Genomic DNA, 17,623 nt, shown 5'->3' on the forward strand with positions numbered 1-17,623 from the left:
TGATAGCTCAAACACTCCCTACAGCAAATTACTGGTAACCCTGCAAAGGTAAAATTCTAGTTTTTCCCATCTCCGGATGTGCTTTGGCCATACAACTGGATGCTCAATTCCAAAACAACTAGTCATCTTTGACTATCCTTCCCATCCTTATTCAATCCATTCAGGTCATATCTGTTACTTTCAAAATGTGTCTCCATCAACCCTACTTCCCATCTCCCCACTACCCAAATAGGTTCAAATCACTATCTTTTCTTTCTTGGATTATCCAAAGGCTTCTTAAAAGGAGTCATTATTTCTACCCTTGCTTCACTACAACTCCATCTTCAGATGAGCTAGGTCAATCTTTCTAAAATGATAAATTGAATCATGTCACTTCCTATTTGAAAAACCTTTGGATGAATTCTTATTGTATTCAGAATACAGTATAAATGTGTCCCATGGCTTACAAGGACTGGCTGTCTACTTCTTGAATTTCTCAGACTTGATCTGGTCCCATTCCCTTTCCTACTGCATTCAAGCCACACTAACCTCCTTTATCTCCCTCCAACAGCAGCAAACGGAGGATGGGGAAGGGCTTAGCTTGGAGGGTAGTTTGTTTCTGCTTGAAGGCTTCTGCAATTATGTTCCTTTAGACTGGATCTTCTCACAGCTGGCTTTTGTCATTCAACTCTCAATTCAAATACTCATTGCTCAAAGAAGCCAGGGTAACTATGACATCTAAAATTATTCTCATACTGCTGTATGAATTCTATTTCAGTACTTGGCAAAATTTTGTTTTGTTCATAATCTGTTTCACCTAAATAGAACGTGAGATATTAAAAGGGAGGAATGTCGTCTGTCTTGCTCCCTACATATCCTGAGAACTGGGCATACAGTGAGCACTCAAGAGACATAATGAATGAATACCTCCATCTTCCTTGCATCTAAAATTCTCTCACAATGAGAATACTGTAAGAAAGGACAGAATATAATGGACATTTAGATAACAAGATCCAGCTTATATCACATCACTGCTTTGTCAATTTTTTCTTTCCTATTAAAATTACATTTTCTACAAAATCTGTCCAGTAATATTTGCAATCTGTGACAAAACCACTGGAAGAGGACCAGCTATGGAATCCTTATAACTATTATTTTCTTTCATATGTCAATGTTTCCTACTAACTCAGCAAGAAAAATCTACTAAAACAAACAAACATACATACATACATACATACATAGAAGAGCTTACAAACACAAAAAGGCAAGTTTAAAGGCACCATAATACTCCAGCAGACTGAGAGCACTTCTTAAATGGGTACCAAGTCAGATGTCAGCACTTTTATCTTTTGAACAGGTCTATTTAACTGTTATTATGTACTCCTTTAAACATGCAAAAGAATGAGCTGAATATTAGAAGAGTTGTGAGAACTGAATGGCTCTATGGTAAGTAATTATTTGTTGACTGAATGCTTCCTAAAGAATGTAGGTTATAGACAAAAACATCTATAATCTACAAATGCTCAAAGGAGCTTCTTTTGAAACTAGCCATTTGGGGACTATGTATTTCATAGAACCAAAACACCAGTGTTAATAAACTATACATAGAAAATCACACTCTTGGGTTGCATGTACATTTTTCCAGATGTATTACTGATTCAAAAAGCTTATTTAAAAACAGCAAATGCCTCCAACTGCCACACATTATTCTCCCTTATATTCTCAATGTAAGGAGAGGCATGTACCTGCTTCTTTTGTAGTTCCATTCCACTCCATCTTAGGACAATTAAAACTGGGTATAAATACATACATACCTCTTATTTAATGGCTCTGAAGAAATGATTCCAATGTTTCACTGGATCCTGGAAGCTGAGCAGATTCAACTATTGTTTTATGGTTTTGGAACTGAGTGGAACATTCATAAAATAAAACATGACCCTTTAGGTGTTGCATGTTCACAGACACAGCCACAGCAATATAAACAATATTTTCAATACCGTCATAATATAAAACAAATCCTTTATTTTTCAAGTTCTTAAAAAACAATTTTACACTTAAGACAGCCTTGAAGATAAGCACAAAATTTATCAGTTTACAATTTTTTAAAAAACCACAACTCAAGCACCTACTCTGTGCATAGCACTTATTCTAGGTGCAATAAAAGGGAATCTTAACCTTAGAAATGAGGTTTCACTTTCTGGAACTGCATTCTGTCCTTTCCCAGAGAGTAAAAATAAATAAAATTGTCATTACTTCCTACTAATCTGCCTCAAACCCACTTCTGGCTCACAGAAAAGTTAATTTCTAACAAATTTAAGATGTAAGGAACTCAGCTCCTGTTTCTTCCAAAATAAGAAAGCAGAATTGCTTTTCATTTAAAAAATTTTTAAATTTTCATGCAAGGGTAGTTTCTAGTATTTTTAAAAATTCTTTTTTTTTCTCTAGCTTTTTTCTCCCTCCAGTATTGCCTTTTCTAGTACAAGGTAAATCAGACATCTTTTTATGCTGCTTTTTCTTTCCTAAGAAAAGTACTGTATCTTGAAGACAAACCATTCCCAAGAGTAGTGATAAAAATAATATTAAAAAACTTTAAAGGTAAGCCACCTACATTACCTTGAAGTAAAAACACAAAAAGCAGTTGGCACTAAGACAGCTATTCCAAATATGTGTCTAAACAATTTTAAAAACTGCTTATTTATTTAGTCAGAATGCACCCTTAGTCCAAAGTAACTATGTTTTAAAAAATTTTTGACCCAACAATTTACAAAATCTCTTTTAATTCAACTTAATAAAAGTGATACCTAGAAAATATTAAACATTATTAAGTCTATCTTTAAAAAAGTTCAGATTCTGAAGTATTCCTAAGGCACGGTGTTCTGGAAGACAAATGTGCTTCTGCTGGCATTGTGTTACACACGAGGCAGTGTGGCAGGAACCGTGTCCTCTGATGCTGTGGGACTGTGAGAACTCAGACATAGGCTCCCAGGGCGGCATGGAACTCTGTAAGACACTGGACCAGCTGCTGAAACTTGGGCCTCTCCTCCGGATCTAAGGCCCAGCAACAGGCCATCACAGCAAATCTGTAGTGACAATGGAAAATGTTGCTACTAAAAGAACACGCCTTATCTTTTAGTCAATTTGACAGCAGTTTTGTTTTCTGTTTAAACGCAAATATGCAGAATATATTAAACGTGATTAACTTTACTATGTATTGGCAATTCTAAAATGAAAAACTCAAATTAGTTACTTGAATTATACATGTAGATTTCAATTCCTCATGAGAGGATACCAAAATATTTCAGCAAATACCAAGTTCATGGAAATACATAAAAGACAATCAAGTAATAATCTGAGTTATCTTCTATTTAAGTTCTGATAGGAAGAACTCACAGAAAGTTTTACCTAAGGCCTAAGAACGCTGAATCTACATCAAACCTTGCTCTGTATAGAAACCTTCAGGGGGTTCTGAAGACTACACTCATCTGTGCAATCCACTTACCCCACGAGCCTCCTGCCCACCCTACTTCCACAATATGGAAGATCCTACATGACAAAATCAGAAGACAGGAAGCAACTATGCCACTCACTAACACAGAGCATCTTCCTTATGTGCCAATGGATACCTGGCAAGTCAAGGTGACCGTGAGAAAGGCTTTTATAAGGACTGTACCCTTTTGTTTACACAAGTCAGGTAATAGCATTCAGTCTTCTAACTGTGTACATTAGTCTCTCAGACTAATTTACAGTGCTTAGATTACACACTATAAATAAGTCAAGTGCAGAAAAGAGTGAATAAATCTAATTTTGTGGTTCTCTGCAAGTCTGGTTCAACCCTGAGGAGTCAAAAGGGATCTCTGTATGACTATGGATGCTTGTTCTTTTGCTTTTATAACAGTATTCTAAATGAAATGAGATTCATGTATTCACACTCTGAAAAACTCACAATTCATCAGGACAGTTGATTGGCTGGGCTATTCGGTAACCATCTTTTAGGTAAGCAGCCATCTCAAAGGGGTCAATGTCCACATAGGGTGTCTGGCCCAGAGTCATAAGCTCCCACAGTGTTACTCCAAAGGCCCACTAGGAAAGGAGCAGAAACACAATGAAGAAACATTTACAAATGTTGCCTGGGTGCTGCTGCTGCCTTCAGCCAGATATAAGTAAAAATCAGCAGTTCAACTAACTCGTAAGGAAAGAAAAATAATATTTATTTATAAAAAGAAATCTCATATCAAGTTAGCTTCTCTTGCTGGGAAAGAAAACAGGGTATTTCAGTGTATGCATCCTTTAATGTAAACATTAGTATTATATATTCTAAGTAGTAAGATTTATTGAAAGAAGTTCTTTTATTGATTATAAGATATATAATCCCAAACCACAAATTATATCTAAGATTTTCCCAATATAAAAATATACTTTAAAAACTGTGGCCTGTCTACACAATTGAGAAATGGAAAATGAATATGACTTCAGCATAAATGAAAACAAGAACATCCTGGGAAAAAGAAATATAGAAAATTGTGTAAAACAGTCATAGACATTTAATTTGGGAGCCTCATATGTGTAAAGTACTTGCTCTACCACTGAACCACATATCTAGCGATATATATATATATATATATTTTTTTTTGTACCAGGGATTGAACTCGGGACCTTGTGCCTTCGAGGCAGGTGGTAGAACCACTGAGCTAAATCCCCGGCCCCTATAGCCATATACTTTAAAGGTGTTAATTGACATATAAAAATATCCTAAAAATTATCTTCCAATCTTGCGCAAGTAAAAGATCAGCTTATTTAAAATCAGCATATGAACCATCATTAGGAGCAAATATCATAAGCAGTGACAACAGTACCTATTTATGGACTCATCAGGGCTCCCCAATTTGGCTCAGCCCTGGCTACACTGCCCACTATCCTGGAGAGGGAATGGAGGACAGGCATTTCCAGAGAGCTACTGCAAAATGTGAACCCCAAGGTCAAAAGTAAAGTTGGGTATGGAAAGAGATACATGTGAGTCACTGTGTGTTTATAAGTTCCTACAAGTTCTAGAGATTTTGAAATCTTTATCACACTAAACTTTCACAATGCACCCTGAAAATAATTAACTGGTAGTTCAATTTTACAAGGTGAGGAAACTGAGATTCAGATTAATGGCTTGCCCAAGTATACATTTTTTAATAAATGAAAGGAAAATAGATAAACAATAATAAACACATTTGTTTACAAATGCTAAGCATAGTGCATTAAAATTTTCTTTAAAAGTTACTACAAAATCTTTAAAAAAACCCTAAAAAGTCTAGAAAAACTATAAAATATACATTCTTAAAGAAGCTTTATCCAGGTTGACCATCCCTAGTCCAAATCCGCAATCTGAAATGCTCCAAAATCCAACACTCTTTGGGTGAGGACAGGATACCACAAATGGAAAATTCTACATCATGAATCTGTTTCATGCACATTCATTAAATACAGTGTATAAAATTATATATTGTATAAAAATATATATTGTATATATTGTATAAAGATTCAGGCTGTTACAAGGTGCACAAGAAATAAGAGGATTTCATGTTTAAATCTGGGTCCCATCACCAAGACATTTCAATATGTAAGTGCAAATAATTTAAAATCTGAAAAAGAATTTAAAACTCAAGGGACTTTTAGCCCCAAGCATTTCCAATATGTGATGCTTAACTTTTATTAGCCAAAAAAGGCCACATTTCTTACCAGCATTTATGACACAAGAAAAAAATGGAGTGACATTTATAAAATATTTTGAGAGCTTGTTTGGAGGTTCTAGCAGGGGAGCGCAGCTACTTGTATACCCTTAACCGAGGAAACAGTCCTCCTCTATCGGGGTGGTCGTCCTCTTCGATCGGGCACGCAGCTTCGGGAGGGACGCACATGGAGTGGTGAGGGAGGAAGGGGACACCCGCCTAGCCAGCCAGATCAGCCAAATCAACCCAGACAATCAATGGGGTGACAGATGTCGCAGCCAGATCGCCCTCACATCCAAAATATTTTGAAACTATACATTGAGAAATATAAATCAAGCCAAAATATACTTCAAAAAGAAAGCCAAAATACTGCGTTTTTTTTTTTTTTGGTACCAGGGATGGAACTTGGGTCCTTGTGCTTGTGAGGCAGGTGCCGGAACCACTGAGCTAAATCCCCGGCCCAATACTGCATTGTCTTAACAGAAGCAGACCCATACTATAAGACCCAAGAGGACTCTTCAAGTAGAAAAAAAATAAATAACCAATGAGAATATGGATCTACACAAACAATGAAGAATATTGAAAACATATGGGTAACAGTAAAAGTATTTTCCCCCTCAATTAAAAAATTCCGTTAAGACTATTTAAAGAAAAAACAGCTGTGTATTGTGGGGTTTATAATACATAGAGACACAAAATACATGTCTATAATAAAATAAATGAAAGAATGGAATGAACAGAAATATTTGTAAGGTGCTTACATTAAAAATGAAGTGGTAGACAGCTGTTCCTGACAAAGGTCTACTATCTAGAATATATAAAGAACTTTAAAAAATCAGACCCCCAAATTTAAGACCCAATCCAAAAATGGGCATCTGAAATGAACAGGCATTTCTCAGACAAAGAAGTAGAAACAACAAATAAACATATGAAAAAAAATGTTCAGTATCATTGGTCATTCGAAAGATGCAAATGAAAACAATGCTGAGATTTCATCGCACTCCAGAAAGAATGACTGCTATCAAGAAAACAACCAATAACAAATATTGGTGGAGCTGTGGAGAAAAAGGAACCCTTCCCCACTTATTGGTGGGAGTGTAGACTGGTGTAACCACTGTGGGAATCAAAATGGAGATACCTACAAAACTAGAACTAGAGGTCCCATTTGGCCCAGCTATATCCCTGCTGGGTATCTCCCCAAAAGAATTAAAAGAATCATTATCACAGCAATATATGTGCACCCATGTTTATAGTGGCACAGTTTGTAACGGCTAAAACTTGGAATGAGCCCAATTGCCCATCAACTGGAGAGTAGATAAAGGAAATGTGGTATTTTTATAAAATGGAGTACTACTCAGCCATAAAGAATGAGAAACTAGAGACATTCATGCTAAATGGATGCATATTGAGGCCATACTCTTTAAGTAAAATAAATAGGACACACATGTGTAAATACCGAATAGTTTCTCTGGTGTGAGAAACTAAAAGTGTAAATAAGAATCAAAATGTGTAACAGATAATATGAAATAGGAAGAAAAGGGGCAAAGGAGAAGGAGAAGTGGGAGGGGTAAGGGAAAGGAAAGAAGGGAATGGAATTAATATGAGAAAAGGAAAACATGAAAACAAAGTCTTTATAAATAGGGAGGGATGGAGGGGTTGAAGGGAGGGTAGGGGAATGGGGAAAAAATAAGAAGCAAGATTTATTATGTAAAGGAACAAATTGCCAACAATGAATGTCATCATACTGTATACCTAAAATGTACCAATAAACCTAAAGAATAAAAGAAAAAATTTTTTAAAAAATGAAATGGTAGAATATTTTGAAAACAAAAGGTATACATTGTAAACTTATAATCATTTTCTTAACTTTAGCACTTCTGTCATTATAGCATCATTGTACAGGGTCTGTCCTGTGAATTACAGAATATTTAGCAGCATCTCTGGGCTCTTCCCAACAGATGCCACTAATATATTATCCAACTTGTGACAACCAAAAACTGTTAATGTCCCCTGCTTGGGGTAGAGGGCAAAACTGTCCCCAGGTGAGAATCACTGAGGTAGATGGAACAAAGAAAACAAAATTAACATCAGGAATAGAAGATGATCATTTCAGATTCTAAAGACACCTTGAAAATTATGAAAAATTCAACTTTATACTCATAAATTCAATAATTTAGATGACGCAAACTATTTTTATATACAAATTACCAAAACGGACATAAGAGCAAACAATCCATATAGCCAGCCCTGTATTCATTTAAAAAGTTGAAGTTACAATTAGAAAATGTTCCACAAAGAGAACTCGATATCCTATTTCACTGGTGCATTTTATTAAAATTTAAAGAAATAATATAAATATTAGTTTTCTAAGGCTACCCTAGTAAAATATCACAAACCAGTGGCTCAAACACCAGAAATTTCTTGTCTCACACGTCTAGACTAGAAATTCATAATCAAGGGGCTGGAAGGGCCCTGCCCTCTGTATCCTGCAGAGAGATGGCTTCCTCACCTCTTCCAACTGCCAGCAGACCTCGCTGTTCCTTGGTTGGCAGAGTAGCATGTCAGTCTCTGCCTGTCTTCACACAACACTCTCCCCTCATGTGTTAGTATCTTTTTCTCCTCTTCTTAGAAGGATACAGTCATGATGGATCAGAATCCACCCTAACCAAATATGACCTCACTGAACATTGCATCCATAGTGAGTGACCCTATTTCCAGTAAGGTCCACAGTCTGAGGTTCTAGGGATTAAGGCTAGGGGAGGGGATTCAACTTGTGGAGTGAGCTACATAATCCAACACAAACTGTTTCAGAGAACGCAGGAGGGAATACTTCCCAATCATTTTGAGAGCAGCCTAACTATAAATACCAAAACGAAGTGGTCTGGCCCTGTAGAATCTGATATCCTTTTTATTAAGTGGTTATTAACTAGAGTCCCTAGCCTGGAGATGTGTTTTTGGACAGGCATAGAGAGTTAAGGAGATCTGTGCACAGCTTTAAAATCCTCACAGAGCCTTGGAGCCTAGTAGAATTTCCCTTAAGCCTGAGATAAATCTATTCTGCTTAAACATGTAAAAATGATTTTAAATTAATAAAAGCGCAGCCTGCTCACATCCAGGTATTTTCTTATCTTAAAACCATATTCTACATGAAATCTTAATACTGATAGTGATTAGTAAACATAAGGCTTACTTTTTAGTGTGCAATTTCCAAAGAGAAGTCAATTCATGACAATACACAAACAGAACACAGAACACAGCCAGAGAAGTGAAACTGGTTAGAAGGGTGTTTCCAACCACTTGTGATAAAGTGGGCCTGTTCTTACTTTTGTGACATTTCTGTGGAAAAGGAACAACCAATCTATCTAGATTTTAGCGGAAAAAACAGTAAGAATTGATAGTAAATAGATACTGCCACTTTACGCATAGGGATTAACTCCATTCACTGACAAAGGAGGTATATTATAAATGATTGCTGAGTAATGCTGCTGATATTTAAGATCTGGAGTTGTACACAGGTAACATTAACAATCCAATGTGTGTATGCTGACTTTTTAAAATTACTTCTTTCATTGTTTTGACTGCATTCTTATCGCTATGCAGTACCTAAGGTTCTCATATTACATACTGCAATATGAAAAAAAAAAACCCATAAAAAAAGAACAATCAAGCCAAAGGGTAAACCACAGTTTCGTTTCCTTAAAAACCAACAGAAGTGATTAATTACATGTTGGCTAACCAACCCTTAAAAAATAAAATCAAAACCAAATGGCACAGGATGATTTGTGGAAAACTTGCTCTCTGAAGTCTTCTGATACCTAAACCATTTAAAATTTAGACAGACTTATTCTATAATTTCCTTTTGTTTGACGTAGTTGGAAAGAAGGTCAGGATGTTTTTTCCAGTTTATAAAAATTTGTGGCCGTTTCCATTTAGAGTACAGCAATGTTCTATTCATCTTATTCTGCTCCCCTCAACAAACAGTGTTATTCTGTAGCTTTTAAAGATACAGGATATAAAATATATTTTTCACTAACAACATATATTGATGTAGTTTGTTAAAAAGTATATAACCAAAGTTCTTTATTTTTAGTTTAATATTAGCTAAAGTTTGGGCCACTGAATTAAGAGATTTCTACTTTATTACTATAGCAACTTACAGTGCAAGGCTGATTTTAGTACAGCCGATCTAGTCAGTTACTCTTAGTTAACAATGGCCTGAAAAATATTAAATGGAACAGTAATGTGATGAAATAGGCTTTCTGTTCTCCCTAGGTGGGAGCCTTGGTCAAGAGCCACCAGGAGCCTTCCTGACTAGCTGTAGGGGTGATGTTGCCACCCAAGGGACCTGGAAGACAAAGTATTGAGCCAAAGAAAAGTCATTACTATTATTATCTTTGGTGGTACTGGGGATCAAACCCAGGGCCTTGTCCATAAGAGATGAGTGCTCTATCACTGAGCTACAATTCCAGCCCAAGAGAATTATTTTTGAGTCTTAAGGTTTAATGTTGTTTCCCCTGTTTAAGTTTTACATTTAAGTGGGATGCATCAACTCTTTCTTTTTCTCTATTTCTATCTTGGGGATAGATCTGTCTCTCTTAAACCTGTCCCACTACTCTATCTGGGAGAAGAATTTGTCTCAAGATAATTGTACCTTAAGGCTCACTCATATCTGATTTAAATAAGACTTTGGATTTTAGACTTCATTACTAGTGCTGGAATGAGTTAAGATTTTTAGGGCTACTGGAAGAAATAGAGGTAGTCTGAATTTGAAAAGGATGTAAATTTTTGGAGGCCAGTGACAGAATATAAGAGACTGAATGTGCCCCGCAAATTTACATGCCCCGCCATGTGCTGAATCCTAACCCCAATGTGATGGTATTGGAATTGGGGATCTTTGGGAGCCGATTAGGACATGAGGATGGAGCCCTCCTAAGACTAGCTTTATAAAAGTTACCACAGAGAGCTTCCTTGTTCCTTATGCCATGTGAGGACACAGAGATGGATGCTCTGATAGAAGGGAATTCTCATCAGACAGTTGACTAACACCATGATTCTGGACTTCCCAGACAATTGTGAGAAATTAATGTGTTGCTTGAGCCACTCAACCTATGCCAGTTTGTTACAACAGACAAAAGGCATTAAAATACTACCTCAACTTCAAAAATCAGCAGTCTTTAAGCAAAGAGTGTGAGACACAAACTGAAGATTATTTCTGCTACGAATCTGGCCTAGGATTTGTAATTAGGAAATGCAGAGGAACCAGTACAGTATTGAGTGCTCGCTGGACTCTCACAGGTACAGGTTATTTATGGCACTTTTCTGCATTACACAAAAGCTTAGGCACTACTCTATCAGAACACCAGAGCTATTCCTAAGAGAATCTTAAACACAATAATAAGACCCTGAAGGAATGAAAAGAAAGAGATATTCACAAAATCTCATGAGTATAACATTCTAAAGGACAACTACAGAAAATATACCCAAGGGAACTACTTAAGTCACAAAACAGTAACTGCTCATTTCTGAAAACACATTAAGTAAATCCATGTAATTAGGACAATTAAAATATTATTACTTGATAAAACTAAATATGTTAACATTAACATTAAATGTTAAATCTTTATTTCCTAAACTAAGGTCTAAAATTATTCTTTTACCACTAGATATTTCTTAAATGTCTTTAATATTAATTCCTCTTAATGTAAAGTTAATACTTAAAGAGTGGATTAAAGATTGCTGATACGTAAAGTCTGCAACCACAAAGGAAACAAATAACAACTGGGAATTTAAGCATTATTGTAAATGAGTGATAAAGGTATAAAACAAATTTTTCTGCACTATTAAAAATAATAAACATCCTCTGATAACTCTAGCTTTCTCTTTGATACCATAGTACTTCAACAGACCACTCTTCATGGGTATATTATAAATGTGAAGGTCTCTTGATTAAGTCTGCTCAGGGGATGGCGAAGACCTTCCAACAACACTGGGAAAACAGTCATATAAAGCAATGTGTTACAGATGCAGTCTCTAGATAATTTTACAGACTTCTCTCCTGGGTAATCATTGGTGTCCACAAAATAAACAATGTAAAGGTGTAAAGGACACACTTTTATTTGCCCTATACCCTAAAACTGCTCAAACTTCGAAAAGGATCTCCTTGTTGCCATAAATCACCCTGATAAGATTGGCATGGAAGTCATTTCCTTGACTTGTTTTTAAGAAAATGCTTTTTAAACACAATGTAATACCATAAAGAGAAGAAAATCAACAAGAAACTCTTAACTGTGTACTCCTGATTGCATTTAGTCTCTTAATAGGAGCTAGTATCTTAAGTATGTTAACTACTGTAACTAGCAAAATAATTTAAAGAAGATATAAATCAAGAAATCTATTTTCAAATAAAGGAAAAGTCACATAAAAAGTATGATGGTGCCCACATCCAATGAAAACAGAATAAAAACAATATCCAGACGTTCTCAAGAATGCCCATGATGATGTCATATCTTGGAATATTAGAAAGATATTTACAACTAGTCAAATCTAGTTGCACATATTTCCTCAATTCAATATTTAAAAGTTGATGTTAACAGTATGAGAATCTTGACATGTGAAATATTGACTCCTTCTAGTAAAAATCATGAAAAAAAACCATGCAATGTGTTATTTTTAAGATAGGAAATAGTAATGTATTTCTAAACTACAAAGAAATGCAAAAATGTTGAGTCTTTAAAGGACAGAGAAAATGTTCTTTCCAAGACTCAATTCCATTAGCTGGATGCTGTACTTATACCTAAAAGGATATATTTTACTTGTGCATAGTAACACTCTGGCAGGATTGGGGTCACATTTCTTATTTTATATATGACTGTAAAGGTTGTTCAGCCCCAAAACAGAATACCATATGCAGCTTTTAAACCCCTAATTCTACCCATAAGGCAAAGTGAGAACAAAGCATAATGATTAAGTTTATTGAAATGTTCATATGTTCACCTGAATGTTAAAATGCAATCTTTAATATATGTGTTTAAAACATAATTTAAGAATTCAAAATATATTCAATCCCAAAATTGAAGGGTAGGACTTCTGTACTAACAGTCACATCATAGTTCTAAGAAACAGAAAGACACAACTAGTCCTTTTAATCCCAATTATCCAAAGCAAAAGATACTTATCTGTGATGAAATAAACTCACAATAATTTAAAAAAAGAAAAATCTGAACATCTTAAGAGTTAATCACATTAAATGTAAACCGAGGGGTATTTTTGCCATTGCATGCAAATTAAATATACCTCAGAAGAATGTGGGTCACACAGACATTCACGTAAATTCAGTCAAAACATGCTAAAAGTAATTACGAATTTAAAGAATTCTCTTACGTTGTTCATCATTAATTCATGGCCATTGTTAAAAAAATAAAGCTGTCAAAGAAGGAGCAACAAAGCATTTGATAGTACTGCATCTTAACAAAGCAGATTCTTACATAAAACGTATGAACTCTTATAAAATGCATAAAATATAACCATAAAAATTCTAAGTATGATTTTGAAATGCTCTGCTTAATTAAAACATGTATCATTGGGCTGGGGATTTAGCTCAGTGGTTTTGCTGCCTGCCTCAGAAGTGCAAGGTCCCAAGTTCAATCCCTGGTACCAAAAAAAAAACATGTATCACCAACATGGATGTTATGCTAACACAGAGCAGTCTACTCAGCTGAAGAGACATTCATTCACACTTCTTAAATATGCATTATTAACCATAGTCTCATTTGTTGAAAGTGTAAGATCTAATTTGATTTTCACTCTGGAGTTCCTAAAAAATATTTAATCATTTGTGTTATGATAACTCCTACCATTTTAAAATTATATAACAGATTACCTACACAGAAACACACACACATTAATTAAGCAATGCATACACTGGGAATGTCCTTTGTGCAAACAAACAGCACATACTGGCCATCTTGCACAACTCTAAAATATTACCTGTTGATGCTCCTTTTTCTAAGGGAATAATTAATAAAAACTCCTAATCTGTTGAAGTTACATCTTAAAATGATATGACATATTTACAGATTGTCACCTAAGAAATCTCTTCTTTTTCCTTTCCATCAAATATTTTTTGGTTCACCACAGCTGCCATCTCATTTATGTAATGCAATTACACTATATTTTAATAAATAACAAAATTACATCACAAATTTCAGTCCACCACTGGAAAAATCACAATATTATAAAGAGATAAGAAAATTCATATTTTAAATAAACGATGGAATGATATTTTCAAAATAAACACTGAGCTAGCACTTGGGGGGCTGAGGCAGGAGGATCGCTGTGAGTTTGAGGCCAGCCTTGGCTACACAGAGAGTTCAAGTCCAGCCTGCACTACAAAGTAGGACCCTGTCTCTAAGAAAAACAAAACAAAAATCCAAAAGGCCCAAAAACAAAATAAACACTGAGAAAAGTTTCTTTTATTTTTTTGCATTCAAAATTGTTTAGATTCAGGCTAAAGGGATAGACTTGAAAACCACACAGCTCTAATTCAATTGATATGTTTTAAAACTATGTTCCTAAAATGAAAGTTAAATACATTTCCCATGAAAACTTTAATATAGAAACTATTAAACAATTCCAGCTACAATTGAGAATTTCTTAATAAAAATATGGCAACTATAAAACCAAGCATCTTATCAGACAATATAATTACTTCGTACTGTCATTCAATATAGCAGTAGTATACTAGCCAAAATCAAACTCCCTTTGGATATTATATAGGAATATAAAAATCAAAACAAAAAATGTACCCCCCCAAAAAAAGCCTAGATTCACTTTGGATAATAATCAGAACTCTAAGTTGTTTTGCATATTTGAATTACTTTACTTGTTTTACCTTCCAGGTGTTAATGTTAAGTAAGTTTTATCATCAAAGCTCCAGAAAAAAAGACTAAGATTAGCTTGCCACTTCCATACAAGCTGAAGCCTTACAGTCCTGTGCCTAAGAATCTGGATATATTTACTTCACCCAGCCACCCATTCCCTGACATGCCCATGCCTCTCTGCCTGAGAGACCTTGTGGGCAACACGAAGCAGGTTTCCATCTCATGTTAATCTCTGTGGTATTCCATGAAGCAGGTAACAGCCTTTCTCATAATCATTCATATTTACTCTGCCCACTGTAAGCATCAAGTTTTTTTAATACAAAAAATAGCTGATTTTATATTAAGTAAAAACAAATTACTTTGAAGATACAATGAAAGACCTTAATTATCAGAAAAAACCTAAATTGTTTATTCACATCAATTCAACACATTTTATTAAGACTCTTGGTATGTAAAAGAAGTAACATATTACATAGCATTTTGCTTATGAAGAAGGAAAAACTTAACTGAAATTAATGAGCGAATTCCTCCCTTATCAAATTATTCTTATTTCATGGATTTTAAATTGGAGTATTAATATTTAATAAAGAAATCTTAGATAATTTCAATTATTGAGTATGGTGAGCTGAAGGGTAGCTTTGAAGATAGGTCCATGTATTAATCCACGAAAGCTGTAATATCACCTTGGCAAAATGTATATAATAAAATGTACATTATAAAATATATAAAATATGGAAAATATATAAATATAACATGGCAAAAGATCTGATTAAGTTAAAGACCTTGAGGAGTTTATTCTAGATTATGTAGGCAGATTTTAAATGTCCTCATTGTCATCTTTATAAGAGAAACAGAAGCAGTTTTAAAAAACACATAAATAAGGTAATAAAAACACAGAACCGAAAGAGATGCAACCACAAGCCAACGAATGGCGACAGCCTTGTGAAAGTGGAAAAGCCAAGGAAAGTTTCTACCCAGAGCCTCTGGAGGGATCCTGGCCACACTTTGATTTCAAACATTTAGCCTCCTGATCTGAACTGTGAGAAAATAATTCACCACTGTTTTAAAACAATTTAGCAGAGCAGCCAAGGAAAACTAATACACTCAGGAAAGGACTTTACTTATTAATGTAACTAATTAATATTTAGTAATACACTACTAAAAGAGAAATCCTTAAAGCATACACACTTTGTAATAAAAGACTAACACAAAATTACTGTACAAATAAAATATACCAAGACATAAGATATAATTACACAGTGAGCTTAATCCTTAAAGTTGATACTTTGAAGTAACAAGATTTTACAAGCAATACAAATAGATTATCACTGAGTGACTGTATAGGAGAACCTTACAAACAAAATTTTATCTAATTTCTAAATATAGAGCTACAATAATAAAGTATGGTAGGCAAAGATAGGAAAATTATTAAATTAAGCTTAATTTGAACAAGACTATCAAGTAACCGAAGTGAAAAACAGCTGCAAAATATCTCCAAGTAGATGTAGCTTCAGAAAGGATACATCACTAAGTATAAAGAGCCCAATTATATGCTGTGCTTGAGTAGGCAGAATTACTCAAAAACTGATAAAAGGACTAGTGTGACATCCAGAATTATAAATTATATAGGCCCTAATACTTGCAAGGGGCCATTTAAAAAAAAAAATTACACCTTTATAATCTGGTGACCACTTAGTCATTTTAAGACTTACATAAGAAAATAAAAATAATCAGCTACTATTCTCTCTATATCTTCATCTTCAAAACAGGAAGAACCTACCTCAGAGCATCAATAGTGTTCCCTTCATAATGTATGTGAAGATGAAAGAAGATTACAGAGTGCTGGCCCACAATTAGGGTCACAGCTTCTTTCCATAAACTAGTTGACTGAGAACTAACTATACTCACTTTCCAAATAAAAAATTCAGGGAAGTTACTAGATTAAGAAAAAGGCCTGAAATAGCAAAACATTTTAAACAGAATGCTGCTTCTCCCTTTTGTTGAGATCAGAAGTCCCGGCACTTACCACATCACTAGCGCTAGAGAACTCATTATTAACCAGACTTTCAAGAGCCATCCATCGAACTGGCCTGTTTTCATTGTCCCCCAGACAGTGATAGTCCATGGGGAACAAGTCTCTGGAGAGGGCATTGTCTGTGATCTTAACTTGAAGTGTGTCATCAATGCTGAAAAGTAAAAACATGAACATCAAATGCCATCAGGGCGTGAAGAGGTATAGATCACCTTTACTATTAAGTACAACACAAGTTCCAGTGTGACTGCTAGAGAGAACCCCAAATCCAGGAAGCACTACCCATCAAGTAACAGTGATGAGCTCATGGCACCTACACACAGTTTCTAGCAGCCAGGTCTTTGTGGATGACTTCCCTTCTTGCCAGGTAGCTCATTCCACAGGCAATCTGAATAGCCATATGTACCAGGTCTTGCTGAGAGATTGCCTGCAGAAACAGAAAAATGACAAGGTTTCAGATAACACAAAACTTGCGATGTAGCTACTTATTTTATTCCACAATCCTACTTCATTGAAAAATACTTCTTTACACATATATAGTTTTTAAAAGCTATTTCTTAACCAAGAATATGTTCCCACAGTTCCCTATTTTATGCTTATATCAACTACAGTAATTTTGTACAATGATTTTTTATTTGACCCTCTCCTCTTATCTATTACATGTATCTCCCTGACTTCTAACATACAGAGTAGCTACTCAGTAAGTAGGTGTTCAATGAATGCTAAATTCTCAAGGTAATGTTTCGAATTTTTAAGTTATCTTTTGTGAAAAAACAATAGTTTTATTAGATTATCCCCTAAGTAATCATTTTCAAACTAATACTAGTCTACAGCTCTCTCTCTATTGATACCTCCTCTAGCTGTATGCCAGTATTGTGGCCTGAGGCATGAAGTTCTTAGGTGACACTGATGGGCCATCACCTCTAACCAATTGTCGGAGCTTTAATCCTGTCAATTTACAAACATCACACAGATTAAGCCACACATTCAATGCAGCCTTTGAACTCATGTTCTCACAG

At 35.0% G+C, this 17,623-nt stretch overlaps 1 protein-coding gene across 2 annotated transcripts in view; it reads right to left on the minus strand.

Annotated features, from left to right (window-relative positions):
• Positions 1–1,981: 1,981 nt before the first annotated feature.
• Ryk (receptor like tyrosine kinase) overlaps positions 1,982–17,623 on the minus strand; it is a 105,412-nt gene continuing 89,770 nt past the window's right edge. For both annotated transcript variants that reach the window (XM_004834262.3, XM_087186170.1), the window contains exons 12-15: positions 16,922–17,031; positions 16,599–16,758; positions 3,923–4,059; positions 1,982–3,059 (exon numbers count right to left, since the gene is read on the minus strand). In XM_004834262.3, the coding sequence (XP_004834319.1) occupies positions 2,948–3,059; positions 3,923–4,059; positions 16,599–16,758; positions 16,922–17,031 (519 nt within the window). In that variant the 3' untranslated portion in view covers positions 1,982–2,947. The remainder of the gene's footprint in view (positions 3,060–3,922; positions 4,060–16,598; positions 16,759–16,921; positions 17,032–17,623) is intronic.

The sequence above is a fragment of the Heterocephalus glaber genome, unplaced genomic scaffold (assembly GCF_053883595.1).
Source record: "Heterocephalus glaber isolate CG9 unplaced genomic scaffold, H.glaber_assembly_v1.0 deba00001504, whole genome shotgun sequence".
Taxonomy (NCBI): Eukaryota; Metazoa; Chordata; class Mammalia; order Rodentia; family Bathyergidae; genus Heterocephalus; species Heterocephalus glaber.